We start from the raw sequence: 24,496 nt of genomic DNA, 5'->3' as shown, positions 1-24,496 counted from the left end.
TTCCTCAGATGGGTGTTTACCTTTCTGCTTACACACATTTTTATGGGACACACACGTCACAAGACGTGAGAGTGTGCTGACACCAATTACCACACTATAAGGCCTATTATGTAAAACTCTCCTTGCCAACCTGAGATCATTATCTAGGTGACATTTGAAGTGTCCTGGTAATATTGATTACATACCAAGGGGCCAGTATTATTTGGATCTGCTGGTTAGTGTGATCAGTTACATGTCAGGTCATGAATGATGGGAAGGGGGGATAGGAGGATTACTTTTAGATACCAATCCAGTTGTGTTCCAATCATAAACTTTGCAGTTTTGAATTAATTATACGTTCAATACATCAATTCAATTGGGTCGTGCCGAATTTCCCCGGCCCTGTTCATCGGGCACTTGGCCTCTCCTCTTGCCACCGCCAAGCACAATGATACATAACAATATCATTGCGGCTAATATGATATTATCAGTCCCAATTTCCATCATCTATGAGTAAAAAATATATCAAATGATATCTTGATATCAACGTATTGTGAAAAAGATGAAATGTTTCCTCTTTTTTTGGTGCACAGTACAAACGCACCGACTTAATTGAGGCAGCGGCCCCATCATACTGTTTTTCCACTCCTCATCTTTCCCCATTAATACTGTTTGCAATATAGTCGACAAATACCATAATGATAATTTCCTCGACCATCCCTTTATTATGGACGCTCCTTTGTCAGATGGAAAAATATTGACAATGGCTGGAATTGTCATGTACTTTGTAAGGACCAACGGAGTGATCAGGGGCATCAATGCCAAGCTGTCGGCTGCCCCTGGTCACCTTCCACTCTCCTGTATTAATTCCCATCATCAAATTGCTCTTAAAATGAAAAAGTTCAAAATCGGACTGAATTATCAAGCGATTCCGATTTTCATCCCAAAACTGGACACGAATGAACTCTCGAGTTCAGAGGTCATCTTGATGCATTGTCAATGTGCTGTGTCCACAAACTAAGCCCGATTGATCAATGTCTATCTCTGCTAACCCTGTCCAGGACCCATCAATCCAGGGTTATGTGACCCTCCAGAGGCCATACCACTAATTGATCAGTCAAAAAACATCGAAAATAATGTCTTGATACAACAAGACAAGCGATGATGTGAAGTCTGCCAACCTAAAAACAAGATAAGAGAAGGCCAATGCTGTTGCACTGTGATCGATGATAACTCGCACTTGCATGACTTGGGCATGCTAGGTGTGACATCATCAACGTAGGGTTTCGTTGGCTAATAACATCTTCATGCAAGGGAATATTGTGATAGAAATTGGGTTAGCACTTCACTCTGAGCAAGCTTTATTGTAAGTTTCGGTAATCATACTTTTGTCAGTTCCCCTTTAAGTTACCTTCTGCACACAAGTGTGTTTCTGCCGTTGTCATGCCAACTCACAACTGAGAAGAACTCATTGCTTGTATTTCCCATGAGTCACTTGTTACGTTGCGTTCATGGTGTGATAACGACAAAAGCAGCGGCTCAGTTTCAGTCATTCCACGGTGTTGTCCTTACCAAGTGGATCGAGGAGGTGGTGATCGACTGGATACTTGGTTCAGACACGACTCTGTTCTTTGATTGTTTTTTAAATTTTGGCTATCGGTGTATTTCTTTGTGCTTTGGATACTAGCTTCTGATTCAAACATTCAAACTGTGGTAAGTTGTCTCCTGAATACTAACCTCTTTATTTGTGTGAGCCTAGTATTTACGTAAGAGAAATACAATCGCAAACTTCAGGGGCATAAATTCAACTTAATGGTTTTATCAATAGAAAGTAGACCAATTTGCAGAAATACACAGGAGCGAAATCAACAATGGGTGTTTTGGCAAACATATCAGGCTGTGAAAAGTTGTTTACAGGATGTCTAAACACTCATACTTGCTATGGCCTAGGGTTGATGCGCACTTGTATTAACAAAGGTAACAGTCATTAAAGTGGTTTCTATAGATTGTTTTCTGTACCAAGTTGAGGAGGTTGAGAATTATCGCAGACTGAATTGAATTCAGATGGTTGTGTTCTGGAATTGTTGGAAGACTTGATTGGCCTCCTTGCTGATTCCAAGCGTCTTGTGAACGAGTGATTTATGAATTGCTGCAGTTGGTGAGCATGATTTGTGGCCTCGGCGGTCACTGTGAATGCAAGTTACACAACCAAGATTAGACATTATTGGTGAAATTGATGACATATTGATTTCTGCCAGAAGTTCCATTATTCACTGTGCAGAAATTGTTTTATTTGCGCGAGTTTCTGTGACTGTAATATTTAGTTTGACTTGATCATCGTGAACATAAGTTGCGCAACCAAAGTTAGACGTCATTGGTGAATTGAATAAGGTAATATAATAGAGCACTTATTGTTTTCATTGCAGGAGTTCCTGTGACCACAGTCGTCAATAACGTCATGAAACAGGTAATCCATTTCCCCTAATTGTCTGACATCATAGCATTAACTGGAAGCTAGGTTAATAATGTCAACATATAAATAGTTTACCGTCAGTACACAAAGCCATCATGAGGTGACATTACACAAAGCCATCATGAGGTGACATCACCATTCGCTTTTCAACACATTTTGTATTAGACCATGTAGACACATATTGAGCTCCTTGAATTTTAGGTCTTATTTGGGGTTTTAGCTTTTGCTTGCTCGACTCCTAAAATCCTGGCTGTTCGAGGAAGCATTTCTTGGTGGGGAGGTAGCGCCTTGAGCAGGTTTACCTGGAGTTTGGCGCTCTATAAGACATTGTTGATTAATTGATATATTTTTCTGCTTAATCTGGGCAGTTCAGAAACAATAAGTAGAGTAGGTCATCACCACTTGGGTGACCTAGATCTTGAGGAGGCTGAGCCCGAGATTGATCTTTGAGCAACAACAACCAATTAGACTTGTTCTGCTGCGGAAGTGTCAAAAAGTGTGTTGCGCAATAACCAATACCGCTAATAAGATCCAACAACCTAGAAAAGAATGTATCATTCTCAGGTACATGTGGCTGAAGATTGGTATATTTATGAGAAATGTTTGTGGAGTTATGTGTCATGTCGTCGTTGGAAAGCCAAGATTCCCAACCTGATGAAACGCCACATCCTTTTGATACATATAAGTTGCGGATGCACGCACAAAATGATTTATTTCACTCACAGTATATCACAGGGTACCATGATATGCAGGAAGATGGTGGAGTACTTCAGTGAGCGTAATTTGCATAATTGGTTACATGCGGATATGCGTGGACTAATTATTTTGAATTATTGGGAAGAGGGTTTATAGTCCCCATTGGTTTTCTTATGTGATACACTTGGATCTAGCCATTATGGTAACTTATCGGAAATTATTCTCTGAAATCGAGGGGCTTGCCTGGATTAACTTAATTATCAAACGCATCCTTGTTGGGATTTATTTACCATATCTATGTTTCCAAGTATTCAGTCCAACCTTGATATAGGACATCACTTGTAATTGGTTGGCAATGGCATAGAAAAATGTGGGTGCTGCATGGTCAACTGTCCTTCATGTCCTTGCCAAGGGCACTCGTAGACTCACGAGAAACTCCACGTGCAATTATCATGCAGCTATGATTCATGAGCCATTGGTGTAATGTTCTACGTTGATTAAATGAAATATTGGTGCTTCTTTCCTAGTGTCAGCAAATTCTTACCAATTTCCCATTCAGATCATGTTCTTATTGACGGGAAGAGGATTGGGATGAAATGTGGAAATCTTTTCAAGTCTGCTTCGCATTAAGAGACCATTAGTCATGAGCGTAGCTCGCAATCTGATCAATATTATGATTGACTACCACTCTCTCCGCTCTTGCCCATCCTGAGTGATATTGAGGAGGTGTCGTGGGCTTTTTCCCACACCAGGATAGGCAGGAGATCATGATATATCTACCCAGACATCTTAGTGCCATATTTTCAGCAGGATTTGGGACTATCAGTTGATTGCGACAGGGTTCGTTGAAAATTGTCTAATCATGAATAGTGCCTTTATCGGAGTGGTTGGACAGATCCCCTGTCCCGGCTCATTGAAGTTTATGTCGGTCTGAGGACTGCAACTTCTTCTGCGTTTGATGAACTTTCATCATCACAGCTTCTTCTTCTTCCTCAGCGTTCGCTCTGCACTTAGAGGTTGGAGTTGCCCCCCCCCCCCCCGAAACAGGATATAGCTAGCATAAGCAAGAAAGTTTCAGCCTAATGTTTTTAAAATGTGTGCATTGAAAATCTATCCCTGTGCTATAATTGGGTGACCTATCCATTCTGATGGACCCTTGACATTTTGCTATGGTATGTCTGGATAAGGTTACAATTGCAGGGAAGGATAACTGACAGGAACTCCCCAGTTTATGGCAGTCAACTTTGTATTACTTTAGTCTGGGAAGGTAAAGTAGAGGGTGTTAAAAGTTAAAGTTCAAGTTCTTGCAGCGCTTTGTATGCTGGTAATCTGTCATTATAACAAGAAAGATATTTTGGTAATCCGTTATTATAGCAAGAAAAATATGATTGGTGATCTGTCATTAAGATAGGCTCGTATCAGAGAAAATGACATTGATAAATCAACTAAGATAATAGAAAGATTTCAAGACAAATAAAAGCTTTCCTTTATAAACACTGCTCTGACATTGCGTGTTGGCATAAGGTGGGATGTGATTAGCTATTGGATGTTGTGGGTGACAGGACGTGAGTGCAAATTAACGGTGTGACAAAGAGTGTGACACCTGAGAAGGTGATTGGTTCCTGAACAAATTGATTCTCTTGATTTAACAGACTGAACACAAACAGTCATGATGGCTGTCATTTGCTTAATGTGGGGACAGAATTAGCCCAGATTCATCTGGACAAGACTTGATAGAACTAGCTCGATAGATGGTCCACGTTGAATTCGGACTAGTCCACATGAGTATTAATGCATTTTTGTTTACTGGAGAAAAATTTGGAATCGATAGGATCTCATCCGGTCTTTCTCTTGTTGTGTATTATGTACATGTATGTCCCACCCCTTGCCAATTACTTCGGGATGATCAAACTGTTCTATACTGGCAGACACTGCTCGTTACAATAATGTCTTTTCAATTTTGATGGCAATTATGGTAATTTTGATACAACATGATTTTTTCCCCAGAAATTTTGCTCATCATCGTGACAGAATGATATCGCTTCAATTCATGTTAACTTGGATGGAAAAGCATATAGATCAGTCTATACCGTTACAATAAATGCCTGATTCAATTTGAGTTGAAGTCTTCCCCTGGATATAAGAAGCTTGATTATAGAAGATGGCACACTTTGAAGTATGTGATGTCATGTATTCACAAATTGAAGTGAGTTGCCTTCGTTATTTTTATTTTTGCTGGCATTTCAGATACGAAATAAGAAGTTTCAGGGAAAATTGGACCCAGGTATTGGGTGAAGGTTCCTTGATGACAGTATTGAGCCCTACTTTCAAGTTTACTTAAGTTGACATCATAATGTATTTTCAGGTTTGACACATGACGATCTGTGAGTCCCCGCGTCCATTGGAGGATGGACCGACACGCCACGTCCCTCGCACTTGAACAGAAATATGTCTACAAAGTTTACGACAGTATTGCGCCCTACTTCAGCCACACCAGGCACAAGGCTTGGCCGAAGGTGGCAGAGTTTCTGGAAAATCTACCGGCGGGATCGTTGGTCGCAGACGTCGGTGAGTTAAACGTGGCCGCTGGCACCCGAGCTGAACGGCTCATCTGGCCAGCACTTATCCTAGATTCTGTAGTTTGGGGCACATGGTTCTTCCTAGAAGGGGTTCTGTGAGAGTCAGTAGATTTTGTTCAAGGACAACAGCTGTTGTTGATCATATTGTTGTCAACAATATTCTATGAATAGAACAGTATCAAATATAATCTATAAAATAGCTGGCCGTACTTTCGCCTTTTTCAATCGCCCAGGAAAAAGGTTACTGTCTGCTTTACACATCCCCTTCCAGATTCAAGTGAGCTATCATAGAGAGTTGTCAAAGCTCAGGCTCAATCTTAACCGGGGCCAGGGGACCAGGCAATTAACCCACCTTAGTGGCAAATATACTGCAATCTTTCTCTCCTCTGATGAGGTTCTTCTGAGAACTTATTCATGTTGTTTTATTCATGAGATGCAAGAGCCCATTTGATTATTCTGTGCGTAATGAGATCTGTGTACATGACCATGTCAACAACACTAATCAAAACAACACTGCATAAAGAGATTATCTTATTAGTCACTAGGGACATATTTAGTGGGAAGGAGCCAGTTCCAAGATGGACCTCTGAATAACATATATTCTTGCAGATTTGGGACAAAATGTGGTGTTCTCAGTGTTATCAGAAAGTTTGAACGAAAGATCTCCAGATTTGACTTTATATGTTCCAGGATGTGGCAATGGCAGATACTTTGACGTCAACAAATCCATTTTCAAATTCGGCTCTGATCGATGTCAGAAACTGGTCGAAGCTGCTCGCAACGACCGCCACGAGGTGATGTCATGTGACAACTTGCAGCTGCCGTACCGGAACAACGTATTTGATGCCGTCATATCCATCGGTGTCATTCACCATTTTGCGACGGTGGAGAGGCGTGTGGCGGCACTGCGAGAGTTGGCGCGTATTATTCAGCCCGGCGGGCGGATCATGGTGTACGTCTGGGCAATGGAGCAGACGAGGAGAAAGGTCAGTGCTGTGTCTGGGAGGTTCCTCTGTATATTAGTAGCTTGTTGGGGCACCAGGCTGAATCAAGGGGAGAAGAAAACTGCTGAGCTGTCCCAAGGGGTGCCAAGCTGCTCACTCCAGCAGTTTGGCGAAAAATGATAAATTTTTTTCAAAAATTTTTTTTTTTCGTTTTTGATTTCCCAATCTCTTTTTAACCACAAATACATGGCAGATGAGTAGATAGATGTCTGTGTCAGGAGTTATTTGAAATGTTTCTACACCTTTCAGTTTGATGCTCAAGATGTGTTGGTACCTTGGAACATGCAGACGAAGCACATGAGAAGACGAGGTAATTATTGATTACAATCAAGCAGGAACCGTCGCGATTTCCCGCTTTCCTAGTCTTGGCCGACATGTACCTTAACTCACATCATTGTTTAACCAGGGCCTGTGGGTTCCTGCTTTCAAAACAGTTTCCCTCTGCAGTGGAAACTATGCTCACTCACTCCAGCAATGTGACATTTCTATGTCAACTAGGTGGAAACTATAAGTCTAAATTAGGCTTATTGTTGAAAAGGTTTGACAACTTTTTGTTGGAAAAGTTCTTTTCGACCTCCATATATCTTTAAGTCTTCTTTTAGGAAAACTCCTGCTGGATAAGAAAGATTCCTGCAACCACAGCACAAGTTCGTTGAGCGAGGACGAATTCGACAATACCATCCTCGGGTTCCCCAAACACTGTGACAGCGTGGAGGTTATGAAAGAGAAGGAGAAAATCTGTCAGGATATCGTGAGTCTGGTCGCTATGTCGGGTGCTGACGAGGCAGTGGAGCAGACGTGGTGCTCGAAATGTTCAGGTCTTCAAACAGACGTGCTTCAGCTTGGTGGTTCGGGATATAAGTCAAAAAAGTTACGCTCCATCCCACCGAATATTCAACTGCGTTCGCCGTCGAATCCTTCCCCGTCCGATATCCAGGCGATCGCAACTGAAGCGAATCTGAATTTTGAGCATGCTGAGAAAAAGAAGAAAAAACGTAGTATTATGACGATGGTTCGTGGTTCTGGCCATGTTTCTGGTACCCCGAGCTCCGATAGCACTCCAACCCGCCTCCCTAGTGATAATACTCAAGAATCTAGTTGTGAGCAAGAAAGAAAGATGTCACTGCCAGATCGATTAAAGGCAAATTTCATCAATTTACTCAGTCCTTCAAAATCTTCCAAGAAAGGCTCGCGGCATGAGAAAGGTCAGAAAGGTGAGGAAAATCAAGATGAAAAAAAAGATGTTAAGGATCATTTGTATAAAGAGTTAATTGATCATATCGCTAAGAATGAGTCGCATATTTTTGATAAGCCGTGGCCCCCGATAGATTCTCCCACGCTCATGCCTGATGCGGCCCGTGGTCAGTCTTTTCAGGTGCGGGAATTTCCGCAGAGCAGTCGGCCTCTCCTACGTCAAGAGTCGACAGAAAGTGCCTTATCGTTTTTGCATAGTCGCAGGAATACCGAAAAAGGCCATACAAGTTCTGCCGATTTTGCATCAGATGAGCAGAACTCATCCATGAGTGATGATGAGGCTAGCGATGAGGTGTTTGCTGCAGTAACCATGACAACGGAGAAACAGTCATCCCACCAGAGCAAGAAGAAAAGTAAGGAAGATGGAGATGGGAAAGATGAAACAAAAAACAAACACAGAAAGCTGACCCTTTCAAAGTCTGTACCTGCAACAGTCGCAACGAACGATAATAAAACAAATGGGATTCCTGCTTCTGGCAACATCGAATGCTCCCATATCAGGAGTGGGATCTTTGAAAAGGTGACAGAGCCTGATTCACTCACACGGCGGTCATCAATGGATCAGCAATCTGCTGTTGACTTGCGTAGAGAAAGTTTGAAGTCTTTCAGAGGACGTATTTTCTCGGACCCTACTTATAATGAAGGTGTGAAAAAGGACCAGTTGAGCATTCCCGGTCCAGGAGGAGAATTACGGGAACGTGACGGGTACTCCGCCGACGAATCGTCAATCGATTCTTCCATGATTGATCTCTGTTCCATAAATAGTTCACACTTCTTGAAATCTGAATCTTTATCGAGGACAAATAGCGAGGAGAAACCGGAACGACCTCTGAATGGTTTTTCTTACCCGCCGCCATTGATGGACCCTGTTGAGGAGAAGGGCAGTACAGAACAGTCAGAAAAGGAGCAGTTGAGCCCTGATGAGCACTGTGACATGCTTCCCAAACTCAAACACAAGAAACTACATACCATCGAACAACGACGGAAATTGAAACGCCACAGTTTTGAGTTACAGGCGTTACGCCGCCATTTGGATAACATGCCTCATGTCGACCAATCACGTCGTTCTCTTCCTGTAGTGAGTACGCAGAGACGGTTTGTGGCAAATGGCTGCGTACCGGAGTTGTCCATGATGACGTCGGTTGACGCAACGAGTACGGAAAGTCTTCTCGATCAGCGGATTGAAACGGATAGCGAATCAACGGAGCCTGGACCTAAATCTCCAACCTATCATCGCTACTACCATGTGTTCAAAGATGGCGAGTTAAACGGCTTGATCACCAAGTATGTACCTGGTTTGAATGTTGTGGACACGTATTATGATCACGCTAATTGGTGCGTCGTTGCGGAGAAAGCTTGCCCGTCCTCCTGACACATGTGTCTAGAACACACTGTGTCTCACAGGTTCAAGTAAACTTTACGATTAGCACTGACGGCCAGTGCCAGGAACAAAGAAATAGTCCCAGGAAATGATATTGACATGATTGATTTCTACAAGTTAGTTATTTTGGAGCATTTTCTATATATCCAAACTCCATCAACCCTGAAGTAATGTAATTCAAGTGTGGTTCATGAAGTCAGTAGATTAGTTCAATCATTGAGTTGAACCTGCAAAAAAGTTTTGAATCTCATATTTTAGCTTCTTGCCTGGTTCAGCATACAGCTTTTACGATTACATATCTTTTCTTGTTCTTCAAGAAGGCAAGCCTGAATGTATGCCTCTCTTATTAAACTATGTTTTTCTATCCGAGGTCATCCAGCATGGCAGTGACGCTGTCCCTCCAGCTGTGCTTCCCTGATTTGAATGGCAAGGTCTTCTTTGACCTTGCTGTTACTCGTGGATGTCGACCATACAGTGGGGTTCCCATATTGCAGGGCTATATTCTAATCCTGATCACACCATCGCACCGTAGGCAAGCTCTTCTGTACCCCTGGGTGCACCTCTTAGGTTCTTCAAAGGAAGGTCAATGATTTTTTTTGTTTGACAACCTTTTTAATATGAATTCTGTAACTTATTTTCCAATATTCCTATTGTTATATTCCCTGCTCTTTTAGTGTAATCCTTCTGTTGTTCTGTTGTGTACTGTGTATTGTGTTGATGTTAACCTAATTTATTAACTAAGTTATGTTTAATAATATATGTATTCATGTTTGTCTGCAATAATAATCTACAATGTTATGTCGGGTTTTTTGTAATCTAGTAAAAAAATCATTTTTGCAATTAGAATTTTTCCAAATGACTCGGCAGAATTTGTGCAAAAACATAGACGCTGTCGGATGGTGACCTTTATTGACTTTGGCTCTCTTGGAAGAATTGTCTCATTATTTATTGACTGAATATTTGACTGGGATACCTCAGGGGAAAGTGCCAGTTGGTTGCAATTTTTACTTCTAGTGGTGCCGTTTTGTGCATTGTGTATATATGTTTACAATATTTATGTTCTTTATGTGCAATAAACTCAAAAGGAGCATCTGAGATTATGAATGGTGATGAAAAGGCAGAGTTTAGGTTCACGGATGGCTGCCTACTTAGTCTATGAGTACGATCTCTCTCTCACTGCCAAAAATGTTTGTGTTAGAGAACCAGTCATCACTTGTTTGCTGAACACAAGATCTACTACAATCCATAGATATCGAGTCAACAGCTCTTTGGGAGCTAGGTGTGGACAGCCACAGCCTGAATGTAGGCAAATTCCAGACCTGGCAGTAAAATAGTTTAGATTGTTAGTATACAAATCTTCAGGGCCTTTTACATCATCGAGTTTTGGTACAGTTGAGCTGTCTACCAAAATTTACTTAAAAACGGTGCCAGATTTGCAGCGACTGACTTGTACTGGAGCTGATTTTGAATAATTGTTTTGGTGTATTTACAATTGTATTTAGAGATTGTGTACAATTAGTAACTACAGTGAAACCTCTCTATAGAGGACAATGTTGAGACTGACAAGTACTGTCCGTAATAGAGAGGTGTCCTGATTAGTGTGGTCAAATTGAATGGCCACAACCAATTATAGACCGAAACTAGTGTCGTTGGTAGAGAGTGTGTCTTTATTAGTGAGATGTCTGCTAAGGGAGGTTCCACTGTATCTCTAGTCCAGGTCAGTTATATCATAAAATTTGCTTAGACCAATAACTGAAGGCCCTTAGTTTAGGAACTTAGTATAATCTTGTTTATATTCAGGTTTGTGTCATTGTTTATGATCGCCTGTCGGAGATTGAAACACTTTTAGAACAGTGATTTCCTGTTATACAGAACATATCATCTTTTTGTGAGATTGTACACATTGCACCGCACATTATGAAATAAACCTTTACCAATACTTCTGTGTTTCTTGTGTTTTTCGTGTTCTTGGCCCGATTGGCTAAACATCATACTGAACTTCTAGAGGTATTGCCTCCGTAGCCCCCCTCCAATGTGCTTTGTCTGGAAGCTGAGCAATGTCAATGCATTGAGGGTCAATAGGAAGTGGGAAGGTGGATTGAGAATCTGATCTGAGGACAAACTGGAAGATTGGTTGAGATGTGCATCTGATCGGAGGACAAACATTGAAGGTAGGTTGAGATGAGATGTGCATCTGATCGGAGGACAAGCTGGTAAGATTGGTTGAGATGAGTATCTGATCTGAGGACAAACATTGAAGGTAGGTTGAGATGAGGTGTGCATCTGATGTGAGGACAAGCTGGTAAGATTGGTTGAGATGAGCATCTGATCTGAGGACAAACATTGAAGGTAGGTTGAGATGAGATGTGCATCTGATCTGAGGACAAACTGGAAGATTGGTTGAGATGTGCATCTGATCGGAGGACAAACATTGAAGGTAGGTTGAGATGAGATGTGCATCTGATCTGAGGACAAACATTGAAGGTAGGTTGAGATGAGATGTGCATCTGATCTGAGGACAAACATTGAAGGAAGGTTGAGATGAGGTCTGCATCTGATCTGAGGACAAACATTAAAGGTAGGTTGAGATGAGGTGTGCATCTGATCTGAGGACAAACATTGAAGGTAGGTTGAGATGAGATGTGCATCTGATCTGAGGACAAACTGGAAGATTGGTTGAGATGTGCATCTGATCTGAGGACAAACATTGAAGGTAGGTTGAGATGAGAGGTGCATCTGATCTGAGGACAAACATTGAAGGTAGGTTGAGATGAGGTCTGCATCTGATCTGAGGACTAACATTAAAGGTAGGTTGAGATGAGGTGTGCATCTGATCCGAGGACAAGCTGGTAAGATTGGTTGAGATGTGCATCTGATCTGAGGACAAACATTGAAGGTAGGTTGAGATGAGGTCTGCATCTGATCCGAGGACAAACATTGAAGGTAGGTTGAGATGAGGTGTGCATCTGATCTGAGGACAAACATTAAAGGTAGGTTGAGATGAGATGTGCATCTGATCCGAGGACAAACATTGAAGGTTGGTTGAGATGAGATGTGCATCTGATCCGAGGACAAGCTGGTAAGACTGGTTGAGATGTGCATCTGATCTGAGGACAAACATTGAAGGTAGGTTGAGATGAGGTGTGCATCTGATCCGAGGACAAACATTAAAGGTAGGTTGAGATGAGGTCTGCATCTGATCTGAGGACAAACATTGAAGGTTGGTTGAGATGAGGTGTGCATCTCATCCGAGGACGAACCAAAAGTTGGCCAAGATGAGATGTGCATACAAATCTGAGGACCCCCTGCAAAGGACAAATTGGGAGGATGGTCGACATAAAGCCAGGAGCATCAATAGGGACCAATCGCGCAAGTCTTTTTGGATGGAGCTGGACAAGTTGCAATCAAAGGCCAGTCTTTTTTGGAGGGGCCTGGAAAATCCTTGTCCATGCCAAATCGTTGGTAGCATAATTGTGGTGGTCCTTAGTACTGTGAAGCAGTCCTTGCCATAGGACACAGGAATGTGAGGACTTACTGCAGTAATGGAGGGCATATTCCACAATGTCATAATTTGCCCACCAGGACAAATCACAGAGGTGACAGAAGTCAGTTCAGCTGGGAAATGGCCTAAAAGTCGACTAGTATTAAAGGCGGGGATCACACGCCTCCAAGCCATTTCCCACTTGAAGTGGTCCAGTGGATCTATCTACGAGCTCATAACTAAAAGACGCAAACAAGACGAAAAATATTTTACAGTCATTTTTTTCTTCAATATTTAAATATACAGTTTAGCATTCTTCAGGTAACTGGTCCACGACAGTTTTCTCTGACACGTAGATTCCGTCCAAGAATTTACGGATATCTTTTCGCTTGACGGTTGTTGACTGCTGGATCCTGGCAGCTGAAAAGAGGAAAAGACAACAGTGAATTTGATGCCATTTTCAAAGGTAACCATGGATACAGGATGTACTGCCCGTTTTTTTCTGCTTGCACACTGTTTTGCTTGATCCACAATGCTTTGCTTGCACACTACCCGTGGTCTGATGATCAAGTTAGGTAAATACTAGATCATTAGACCATTGAAGGGAATCAGCAAATGTCATTGACAGCAGAAAACATCTCTGAAATCGCGTCAGAAATATCAAAGAACAGTCGTCAATGTTTATTTCCCTGGTGTTTACTACATACAATGGTACGCGGAACCAGAATATGCGAAATGTCCAGGTTATTTTGCCTTTTACGTAATATACAAATGAGTTTTGTTTTTCCTGCCTCTCCAATACTACATATCTGGCAGGTTTTCTCTCCAACCAATTTGACGCCAGACAGACAATGGCTTGAGAGGCTAACTTACCAGATTTTGAGACTGCTTCAATATCATTGCCGACGATCATGATTTCGTCCTTTGTACCAGTTTGTTTGGCCTGGACTCCCTTGCCCATTGGTACCTTCCTCAAGAAACGTTCACCCAAGAAGTTCCTGATCTCAACGCTGTCACTGGTCTCAGCAATTGACACGTTGATGGGGAAATGGGCATACACAGACTTCATCTTGTATTTGTAACCCTGGAATAAACGACCACCTGATCAGAACTGGAAACAGGTTTTTGCTAACAATTGAAAATATTAAGATCAAACAAAGGTTTATCATGTAGCTCCAATTCGATGATTTCCTCTTGAGAAACATTACGCACCTGTCTGACCCCCTTGATCATGTTGGCGATGTGAGAGCAGACGGTATGAACGGCAGCCAATTCCTTGCGGGTTCCATACCACTTGGTGACGGTCAATGTCTTGCCTGTGGCCGACATCTCAACTGCAGCATGGTGAAAGTTGCGGTGCAGTGTTCCACGTGGCCCCTTGACAGTCACAGTTCGTGACTTGCACTTGACGGTGACCCCATCGGGGATGTCGATGCTTTCAGTGCTATGAAGGGTCTTCATCTCTGAAATAAGTGGAAAACAATCAGACAAACTGCAGTGCAGTGCAGTGCTCTGGTGGTGCTGAAGTCGTTCACCGATTGTTGAACAAGATCATGCAGTTAGCACAGCCATCATGATCCCTCAATACACTTCACAGCATGTACGTACATTGTAACTTGTTTACATTACTATCAAACATGCATCAGATCCGCTAAAGGTCTATCTGAAACCTCGCAATTTGCGACATGTTTTCAACTACTTCTCGAAGGATATTTACAGAACTTCTGTCAAAGTTGAATAGATATATATCTCGTATTTAAAACTATTCATCTTTCAGGGCACGATGGCCCTTACTTCATAGATAACTGGCCGATTTAAATTTGATATCAGACAAAATTTGGCTTACTCAACGATGGTCGATTGTAAGAGACAGGAACCGGAATTTCGCCGGTATGGCTCTGCGCTTGCGCGGACCTTTAAACTTCAAACACTTCCGCCACCTGGTCCACGTCGTCCGCAAAAAAGTGCTACAAACTACACTTTTCGGACTTCAGATTTCAACCACATTTTCACAATTTGTAAATACAAATAATACCTAACATCTGCTGTTGATAATGATTTGATTAGTTATTCAGGACCGGAGCAAAACAGCAATGACAGCACTTTCTCTTGCTCTTACTAGGCCTAGTAACTAGGCTAACTAGGCCTAGTGTTAGCGTTTGCCTGTGCTCCCGTGCTGTGTGTGCATAGGAGAAGACTGCCAGAAGAGTGTCACTGTCCGTCACTCAGTGAGGGATTCACACCTACATTTTGAGCTTAGTATGATGGCTGATGCTAGAATATGGGCTCACCCACTGACCCAGTCCAGTTTGTTGTGTTTGAATCAGCTCCAAGCATCTGATCTTTTTCTTGGCGAGTATGGTTGGGTCTCGGCGACTGCACACACGCAGTAGGCCTAGGTGTAGAAGTGTAGCTAGAGCCTAGGCGTAGGGTGTTAGGCAGAGTGTAGTATTCATTGATTTAATGTCAATACTGATTACGTTCTGTGATTCTAGAATACCCTGTGTCAAAATGTGGCGTGTCCGACAATAGTCGCAAATGGGATATAGACCATTTTGATAAAGATTGTTTGGGTGCTGACCAGCCATATGTTTCACCTGGAAGAAAGACTAAGAGCCACAGTCCTTGGGACCTGTTCTCAGTGTGCGTGTTTGTTACCATTTGTTTTGTTAGGGCTCAGGTTTGTCACTGTTGAAACCATTCTTTGGGGAAATGACACAAATTTCAGATGCTGAGTTTTGTCAGTTACTCATATGGATCACCTGAACAATGCTGTGGCCTAGTTTCAATTGGCCTTTTTGACAGAGACGAATCAGAGCCCAAACAAATCAAATGCGCACACTTCAGAAGGCCTAAGTTTACTTCTGACAATTAATGCCATAAGCCTTTGTGACACTTTTTTCCAGCTGAAACGTGTGATTGGTCAGAGCCCAAACAGTCTTCAAATAGGTCGATAGAGTTTAGACAAGAAGGAATGTACCATGTGCACTTCATGCATGGAAAGTATTTTTTCTACAGAATAACATGGAAAGAACCAAGACCCTAGGCCTAGTTTCTATGATATTGTGGACTGAGACTACACAAACCTCATCAGGGTGCAGGTCACGCAGCTGTTGAATGTAATCCTGTAAGAATCTGAGAATATCCATGTATTTCCAAATCAAGACACTCATTCCAAGCACACACTGCACTTCACTCCAAAGCAAATCCTAGACTGATTCCCTCACCCCCAACTGGTAAGATCTGGTGTGGGTGAAGTGTCATGTGACCAAAGCTCCTTCATTGACTATGAATATTTTAAAAATCCTTATTGTCTGATCTGGTTAGCCATTGTCAAGGTGTCAAAACAAGCCAGCTGTCATTTTATGCATGGTCTTTAAATTCATTGGACATAACCTAAGTGACATAACCTCGATGCAATTCACTTGTTATGGATTAAGGGGTCGAATGCTTGGGAGAGTCAAGTGGTGGAAATGAAATGGTTTATGGACCATGTGCTCACCTAGTGTGATTTTGCTCCTTTATCTTAGAAAGAGCACTTATTTTCACTTTTTGAAGAAATGATGTTTAACAAACTGGGTGAATATTTGCTGCACACCAAAGAGGAGGCCTCCCTCTATGCAATTGAAATTCTGCCCCTAAGATTGACTAAAGAGCCAGTCGAGCTCACCTGTTCCAAAAGTCAATATTTAAAAAAATTGTATCCCTGGCAAGATGAGAAACAACAGGGAAATGGTTCGTCTTCTGCCCAAAACTGGCAACGGACAAAAGCAAAAAACAAAACAGTCCAAGAGTATAAAAGAGCAGCCAGTCTTTCTGCCTCATTTGTGAGTGCCTGGAGAGACACAACTTGAGCACGGTCTGTTACAACCAGGAGAAGTCACGAACTGGGGGCAGTCTGGTCAGTCTCTCACAACCAGGAGACAGTCACAACCTGAGGGTAGTCTCGACGTTCTGTTACAATCAGGAGACAGTCAAGACCTGGGGATGGTCTCAACAGGCTGTCACAACCAAGAGAGAGTCATAATGTGGGGGTTGTCTCAATGGTCTGTCACAACCAGGAGACAGCCCTGACCTGGATGTGGTCTCCACAGTCTATCACAACCAGAAAAGTAACATGTTTATGTAATAGACAAAAAAAGTTCTATGAACACAACTGCAATGTTGCCATTTGTGTTGAGAAACAACTGTTCTTTCTGCGTTCGAAACACTCGCCCAAATTTAGGAATTGCTTTAGGATTTCAAGTTTGAGCAAAAATGGTGGTACCTACGGTCAACCCTGAAATAACTTTGGTCTACATTGATATGTTCCATTTTCCTTCCTTTCAGTATAAACATGGCTGGACAAGGCCAAGGTCAGTTTGGCACAGATGATGGCTTCTTCCAGAGCAGCTATGATGCTGGAAGCAGTGGTTATGATCTGGGAGGAGGAGGAGGAGGAGGACAGGAATACACACCTCAAGACACGTAAGGAGATTTTATATTGAAAAGAAGTTCCATCAGTTTGCATTTGCAGCATACATGGTTATCATCATTATTCGGGCGGCTTGCAACTTCAAATGATAATTGACGAAACTTCTTTTTCTTCTGTGTTGAGATTCACGCTAGACAGTCGGTCCGTTTTGGTATCAAAGTCTGCTGTCCTAAAGAGTTCCACCGCAGAGTCCCAGAGCTGTGTGGTCAGGATGGTGCCCTTTGGCCAGTGTTCCTCTCTATTCTTCATTAGGGAGTGCTGATGCAGTTTCATTGCTCAGAGCACTTCAAGTCATTAAACCAACTATTGGCCAGTATGTTCTAGATTCTAGCTCAAATCTCTTGTGATTATCACATATCTGAGCTGCATGTAAGGCTCAGGACAAGCATTCACATTTGGCCATCTCTGCCAGCTGGGGAGCCATTTACTTCTGGGTGAAGAGGAACAAATAGGGTAAGTGCCTTGCTCAAGGACATAAAGATGAAACACCGCTAGTCCTTCCGAGAGTCAAACTCATGACCTGCTGATTATGAGACCAGTGCTCTAACCACAATGCCCCTGGTCTCTCCTTACTTCAAGTTTATTCAGAATCGAACTTGAGTGCAAAATTGAGTGCCATTGAAAATGCCATCTTTGTCAAAATATCATTAACTAGGTGGCAGCACTAAGTTTTATCCATCTATCGAGTCATCTGTTCAGAAAACCAAAACTGATAAACGTTGTATACAAATTAAAGGCTTATGTCATTCATGTTCATTGTATTTTCTAGTGGCATATGTAAATAGAAATAAACATTGCCATCATGTAGTTGCATGTTCATGCAAATTTGCTGAAACTTTTACTGTATCAGTCCATAGTGGAAATATCAGAACATATTTTTACCATTTTCAAATTCAACTTAAATTTTCAAATTTGTGAACAAATAGGCATCACGTTATCGTTATGAAATCTCCTTTTCTTTCAGTCAATTCGGTCAGTTTGACTACAATAGTCAATCTTACGGCTATGACCAGTCCGGTTATGACCAGTCCGGTTATGGACAGCAGGTTGGGTCACCTTACGCAGGGTCCATCTTGACCCCTGACCCTGTTGGACCACCAGGAGTGGATAACTTTGAGGATGAGCTGCCGCTGATGGAAGGTACGACTTTGTCTTTCACTTTTTAATTCCATTTTAAGGCTCAAATAAAGCAGAATTTGATGCTTTCCTATGACGAAGAATAAAAGTATGGTCCGTAAAGTTTTGTAAACAATTAATTATATAAGATTTTTGTGTATTTGACAAATAGTAACATACTATTAAATTCTAATCAAACTCTTCAATTTCAGAACTCGGGATTAATTTTAACCATATCATACAGAAGGTAAGTCATTTGTTTCTACATTCAGTTTTGAATTAAGCATTTTGCTGCACGTGACTTGCACCTTGTGTCGTACTGTCATTTCAGTTAATCAGCTGCAGTCTCTCTAAATATGCACAAACATTAGTTTGATCCAAATGCTATAGATGGCAACTCATTGAACATAAACGTAAGCAGTATTCAGCATCTCAAATCGCAATCCTCAAGTCTCTTTTCCAAGCCTGGCTCACTTTTATGAAAGGTAATTCCCTGATGAGGTGATATGCTTTGAGAATACCTTATGAAATAACTGACTTGAAATAATGTTTTCCAGAAATGTGCATATATTTATTGAAATTAATACATTCTCACATGCATTATGAAGACATTCACAGTGGCATATATATACTATATTTATGATTTTAAGTATATAACAGAAAAAAGGCCAATTTGAGGCCTGCTATGGGAATAACTGAACCCTTAGTACCTCGTTCTTGCCATGAACACGATGAAATGATAAAAAATACAATTTAGCCATATTTGCATCTAATTCTGTCTGCCTTGATGCTTCCCCCAGGGGCTGTTTCATCCCGAATCAAATAACGATGGTTCATAGAACATGAATTTGTGACTCAGTAAACATCTATCCTGGTTAATGTACCCTGCAGTTGTAGTATGATGTGTTGACGTTTTTCCTGGACTCTAGATTTGATTATGAGACTTGAGTAACAGGAGAGTATCAAATGGTCAACCCATAGTACGGAGTTCAAATTAATCTTCATGTCCTTGAAGCTATGTGCAGGACGAAGTGATGATGAAAACAAAAACATTGATTTCAAATGTTTTCAGGGTCATCCACACATGACAAGCAAAATGACACTGTCATGTTAAAAATAGCGGGGTTATTATTGGTTGTGTGGTCCGATCGGTCATGCCAGCGCTTTTCAAATGGCAGCTTCACATAAGAAAAAAACACAGTTTTCTTCCCACCTCCCGAGTTCTCCCAAATCTAACTGAAATAAGGGTGTCAATCCCGTAAAATCCATTTTTTGGTCCTTCCCATCATCCCAATATAGACCATTCCTGCATGCATTTTGAAATTCTTGTGAGAATGCTTCAAATCACATTCAGTGTAAAAAACGGGCCGTTTTGAATTTTGAATTCAAATTATCACATCATGATTTGGACAAATAATCAATAGCTATTTTAACAAATTGTGTCAAGTTTCACTGAAAAATACATTATTTGTTTTCCAATTCCGTGGAAATTAGGCAGCAGAACTCTATCATAGTCATGATGCCAATGATACAATCGGGTCCAAACTTGTCATTTTTTCACAGAGATTTTATTGACACTGACTGTTGATACAGGATAAGGAATTGTTTGCGTGGCATAGTTCATAAAGATGGAAATTGTTGCAATCTGGTTGCTGGGTACATATGTAAACCTATGTGTGCCACAATCCAATTTTTAACTGGCAATTTCTGTTGGGAGGGGGGGGAGCTGAGTCACCCGGCCAAGTACAAATCTAAAAAAATTTGCGTTTCTGTTCTCCCCTAAAACTTGCATCACAAATTGCCAAATATTATTGATGCCACGCCTGAACTTGCACTGTGTGAGACTTGACGTCAAAGGGATGAGTAGCCCAGTGAAAACATCAGCGTCTGTCACCTCTGAGGTACCAGGTTTGATTCCCATCATCCCAGTATAGAAATGACAACTCTCTCGACGGCAAAAGCTTCCTTTAGGATCGCTGGTTTCCCCCTACTTTACATTACAAATGATAATAATACAGATAATGATGACCTAGTTAATGCCCAGCTTGGAAGGCCTTCCCATGGTTGGTAGATTATCCCATTCAGCAGTCCCAAAGCAGATACTTCTCAAAATAAGTTGCTGAAGTTTGCGCTGGAATTATTGCTAATTTCTCTTTTCTTGTTTTGTGCCAATTAATCACTCAAGGTCTCCCCTAATCAGAGTAGTTAAAAGTGTTTAACTAAAGCTCTCAGTCCACGCAGGAAAGTTTATGATACGTCATGTACAGTAGAACCTCTCTATCAAGGACAAATTTGGGACAAGTACTGTCCTTAATAGAGAGGTGTCCTGATAAGAGAGGTCAAATCGAATGGAAACAACCAATTTGGGACCAAAACTAGTGTCCTTAATAGAGAGGTGTCTGCTAAGAGAGGTTCTACTGTAATGATATTTTCAGAGAAGAATCATAAAACTTTCCAATTCCCTGTATTTGTTGTCGCTGGCATGTGACTTAGTTAGTCGGATCAGGTCATGTCCTAACAGTGGTTTTATAGAACAGCGTCATTACGGAACAAATATTATCATACTCTATTTTCACTCATACGAGGGTTAGAGGGGTGAATTTGGTTATTGGGACCGCCTAATCCAGTGGTCTGGGATTCCACTGTGTTGTTTTTCTGCATTAAACATAAAAGAGAGGTTAAAGTAGAGAGGTGTCCGTTAAGAGAAGATCCACTGTTTTTGCGTTTCATTTGGCAGTATTATACATAAGACAAATTCTCCTCAAAAGGAGCTGCCTCGTAAATGTGATATATCGGATCTGAGTTTAGGGAGTTCCTTGGTAGCGACCGCGCCTTGACGGCGTCATACTGCGCCATGCGCTCTGATCGTGCCGAGTAGAAAGAGTCCGCTGGTCGGAAGGTTGAGCGATTTGGCGTTGATGTCGCGCTTGACCAGTATACTTCATGATAAGGTGACGAACCGTTTCGGCTACGACTGGGGTCGACGCTTGCGGTTTGCCGTGAACCCGCCGTGTTCCTGACCCATGACCTTATAGGGGGCGGCGGTGGCTCTGGACTTACAAAGCCAAATGGATCTAACTCCTCGTGGATACTGGGCACAATTTCACTTTTCGCAGCGTAAATTTTATCGCTCGCTATACTAGCCGCTTGCGATTGTGCTTTGCGTAGTTTGCCGCGTTTACGACTTATCGCGCATGATATGGAAACCGTCAAGATTATCAAAAGTAGCACGCCACCGCCGACCACCGCTGCGATGAATGTTCCTGTATTCATCCAAAGGAGGGAGCTACTACTTGAACCGGTTTTAGGATCTTTGATTTGTAACTGGACTGTCGCGTACGCTTCCCCGGCGAAATTCCGTACTTCACAGCGGTAATCGCCGGTATCGTTAATCCCAGCGTGCGTAATCAAATGAACCATTGTAATATTCCTAATGTCAGTTTTCCCATGTATCATGTCGTCGATGGTTACCGCCTCACCTTTGACTGTTTCCTCAGAGAGGAGAAACCCGTGTTTATACCAGCGTAAGTTATCCGCGGGATTGGCGTGAACGTCGCACGATAGGTTGACCAATGAGCGTGCAGCAACGTTATAAACATAATGTTTTGGTACGATCGTGGGCTTACAGGCAAAATGATTGATCGAAATCGACATTAGGTCACGCCCCTCTAATTTCTTTGGGCCGGAACACATCAGCATATCCATCTCATTTTGAAGGATCAGTGATTGGTCCTTTCCATCCAACCATTTACGCAGCCAGCGTAAGTTACAATCACATATCCATTGGTTGCCGAAAATATACAGAACACTTAGAGAATGAATCGTTTGTAGACTCCGTAGCATCGAACTGTCTAAAGTATTCAAACGATTGTATGATAAATCCAGTGTCTTTAAGCGATCTAATCCAATAAAGGCTTGTGGGGATATTTTCTTAATGTCACAGTGTTCCAAAGATAACGTCTCAAGTAACGGTAGGCCCAGAAATGCAAACTCAGTGAGCTCCTCGATTGGGTTATAGCTTAAATATAGGTGTTGGAGCGCACGTAAATCATGGAAGATGTTAAACGGAACTGACGTCAAACGATTCCCTTCCATGTTTAAGGTTTTCAAGTCGTTTAATCCAAAAAACGCCTCTTGTGTGATAGATTTTATTCCACAGTTTTTGAATCTGAGGAACAACAAACTTGTGTAGCTCACGAAACCGTTATCCTGTAGAACTTGCAGGGAGCTGTCCTCGATGAGTAAAGAATGGACTGTATCCTTTTCCAAAATTTGTGGCAGGTGTCGTAGATCACGACAATTCATGATGCGGTTGCTGCTGCGGTATTCCTCGGTGCAGGTCGCGTAGATTGGGTGTGCGACAACAAGCCCGATCACTACCGTTATCAACATTGTCACTGGCGCGTGAAAGAGAGACACAGCTTTGACGATGCGCCCAAACATGTTTTTGAAATCTGAAGATTTTTTTACCGAAGGAATTATAGATAGCGTCTGAGGTGATCTTCCATTGATGACGTTACTCCTCGACGACGAGGCGTGCGTCTATTCGGTTACAATCTCCGCCATGGCCGATATCCATCTTTCCTGGTTTCCTGCAAACAGAAATTACACATCCTCAGAACCAAGTTACGACAATCGCTTTGATCTTTTGACATCGAAAGCTACACACAAATATCATGTTCGGGTTTGGTATGATTCGATTATATGAGACTATAAAATGTGTATCATTCCTCGAACAAACCAACCTCGTTATAGCTACAACGATTGTCATGCTATGAAGAACTATAACTTCTCCGTGGTCGGGGGTAGCTTCAGTTCTTCATGTGGATCAATGACTTTCCTGTTCCTTGTTTTTCTCAAAGTATCAAAGTACAACTAACCAATTGATGTTTTGATCTGCTATAGTTCTCGTCTGGTTTGTTCCAACCTTGTTGCTGACTTCTCAGACACAAATTCCCTGATGGAATACACAACTTATTTCTCAACTTGGGTTGGAATAGTCTCATTGACCCGTGGTCTCTGGTCTTTGATCAGAGTTTCAGTCATAATTTTTTGTGAAAGGCAATAGTGATGTTTGATATTGGGAAAGCTATTTCTTGTAAATGTCTGAAAAATTATACGATAAAATATTCTGTTTTGTCTATTTTGTTGGCAAGATAAAGTGACCAATTGTGGTTTGGCCTACTGTCGTAGTGTGTGGTTTCTCTTGCCTTAAGCCTTTAGCCACTTTATAGTAGTTAAAACATTGGCTTTTCCTTTATCTTGCATAGCTTTAAATGAAACTAGTGACTCCATTTTGCCAAACTTAGAAACATCAGAACTCTTTCAGACACCAAAATCAGGCAAGATATTGTTCGGATGAGTAGTGGTGTTTCTTAGATTGGCAAAATGGAGTCAGTATAGTTTCACCTTACAAGTAAAAAGATGCAAAATCTAACATTTAAGGGATGCTTTTGAGTGTTCGATAACCCAATCCTCCCTCCCTTCCTATTTTAAATGAAAGATTCAGAGTTTTGACATAATGAAGAGAATCTTTACAAACTCTCTTATCATCTATTTTCTCTGTGAATGTGAGAATGAAATTTTTGGAAAACCTTAAAATGGTGTTGGAGCCACTTTTTCATGCTTTTGAAGCATCGTGCTGATGCCATTTGATGCTGGGTGTCCAAAGATCTTTTAGAGGCCATAGGGCACGATTTTCATTTGAATATAGTATAGGAAATCCCAAGCTTGACCTACCTTTATTGCTTAAGCTCCTCTCCACAAATTTCCACGTTTTCGTAAATCAACTTCTCAATTCTCGGGATTCCTCGTGGTAAAATCAGAACCGAGTGTCTCCTGGTTTTCAATGTAAATCAAACTTCCCTGGAAAGAATTCCTACTCATCAAAACTCGCCCTGAAAGAAATCAGTTCGTGCGTCATCCCATCCTAATGTTTTGTGCCCCTATGCACCCAATTTTCACAACTTCCCACATAATTTTGACCATATTTCAAAATTCCACTTGTTGCCGTCGACAGGGCATGATATGCTCAACACAGATTGCCAAGTTACGTCATA

At 41.7% G+C, this 24,496-nt stretch overlaps 4 protein-coding genes across 4 annotated transcripts in view; 2 read left to right on the top strand and 2 right to left on the bottom strand.

Moving 5' to 3' along the window:
• Window positions 1–1,491: 1,491 nt before the first annotated feature.
• LOC135493960 (uncharacterized) lies at window positions 1,492–11,305 on the top strand. Its single transcript, XM_064781655.1, has 6 exons — window positions 1,492–1,692; window positions 2,406–2,446; window positions 5,514–5,716; window positions 6,418–6,713; window positions 6,981–7,041; window positions 7,334–11,305. Exons 3-6 carry the CDS (start codon window positions 5,557–5,559, stop codon window positions 9,355–9,357), a joined length of 2,541 nt encoding a protein of 846 aa, XP_064637725.1. The 5' UTR covers window positions 1,492–1,692; window positions 2,406–2,446; window positions 5,514–5,556; the 3' UTR covers window positions 9,358–11,305.
• A 1,807-nt stretch (window positions 11,306–13,112) lies between these two features.
• LOC135493920 (large ribosomal subunit protein uL6-like) lies at window positions 13,113–14,764 on the bottom strand. Its single transcript, XM_064781584.1, has 4 exons — window positions 14,694–14,764; window positions 14,060–14,310; window positions 13,721–13,931; window positions 13,113–13,267 (listed from the first exon to the last, which is right to left on the bottom strand). Exons 2-4 carry the CDS (start codon window positions 14,306–14,308, stop codon window positions 13,155–13,157), a joined length of 573 nt encoding a protein of 190 aa, XP_064637654.1. The 5' UTR covers window positions 14,309–14,310; window positions 14,694–14,764; the 3' UTR covers window positions 13,113–13,154.
• The window catches only part of LOC135493918 (protein YIPF5-like), a 145,184-nt gene continuing 135,452 nt past the window's right edge, over window positions 14,765–24,496 (top strand). Inside the window, exons 1-4 of the mRNA XM_064781581.1 lie at window positions 14,765–14,865; window positions 17,177–17,314; window positions 18,286–18,461; window positions 18,650–18,684. Coding sequence (XP_064637651.1) covers window positions 17,184–17,314; window positions 18,286–18,461; window positions 18,650–18,684 — 342 coding nt within the window. The 5' untranslated portion in view covers window positions 14,765–14,865; window positions 17,177–17,183. The remainder of the gene's footprint in view (window positions 14,866–17,176; window positions 17,315–18,285; window positions 18,462–18,649; window positions 18,685–24,496) is intronic.
• Window positions 19,012–24,247, bottom strand: LOC135493914 (leucine-rich repeat-containing protein 24-like). Its single transcript, XM_064781566.1, has 2 exons — window positions 24,177–24,247; window positions 19,012–23,029 (listed from the first exon to the last, which is right to left on the bottom strand). Exon 2 carries the CDS (start codon window positions 22,878–22,880, stop codon window positions 21,177–21,179), a length of 1,704 nt encoding a protein of 567 aa, XP_064637636.1. The 5' UTR covers window positions 22,881–23,029; window positions 24,177–24,247; the 3' UTR covers window positions 19,012–21,176.

This window comes from Lineus longissimus, chromosome 9, assembly GCF_910592395.1.
Source record: "Lineus longissimus chromosome 9, tnLinLong1.2, whole genome shotgun sequence".
In the NCBI taxonomy this organism is placed as follows: domain Eukaryota; kingdom Metazoa; phylum Nemertea; class Pilidiophora; order Heteronemertea; family Lineidae; genus Lineus; species Lineus longissimus.
This window is presented reverse-complemented; position numbering and strand designations above follow the sequence as displayed.

What these genes read in the sequence shown, in the direction of transcription:
- LOC135493914 (XM_064781566.1), bottom strand. Translation starts at nt 22,880, where the DNA reads ATGTTTGGGCGCATCGTCAAAGCTGTGTCTCTCTTTCACGCGCCAGTG.
- LOC135493920 (XM_064781584.1), bottom strand. Translation starts at nt 14,308, where the DNA reads ATGAAGACCCTTCATAGCACTGAAAGCATCGACATCCCCGATGGGGTC. An exon ending in TGATCAAGGGGGTCAGACAG is followed by an intron (nt 13,932 to 14,059) that starts GTGCGTAATGTT and finishes CGTTTATTCCAG; the next exon opens with GGTTACAAATACAAGATGAA. An exon ending in TGAAGCAGTCTCAAAATCTG is followed by an intron (nt 13,268 to 13,720) that starts GTAAGTTAGCCT and finishes TCCTCTTTTCAG; the next exon opens with CTGCCAGGATCCAGCAGTCA.
- LOC135493960 (XM_064781655.1), top strand. Translation starts at nt 5,557, where the DNA reads ATGGACCGACACGCCACGTCCCTCGCACTTGAACAGAAATATGTCTAC. An exon ending in TGGAGCAGACGAGGAGAAAG is followed by an intron (nt 6,714 to 6,980) that starts GTCAGTGCTGTG and finishes TACACCTTTCAG; the next exon opens with TTTGATGCTCAAGATGTGTT. An exon ending in GAAGCACATGAGAAGACGAG is followed by an intron (nt 7,042 to 7,333) that starts GTAATTATTGAT and finishes GTCTTCTTTTAG; the next exon opens with GAAAACTCCTGCTGGATAAG.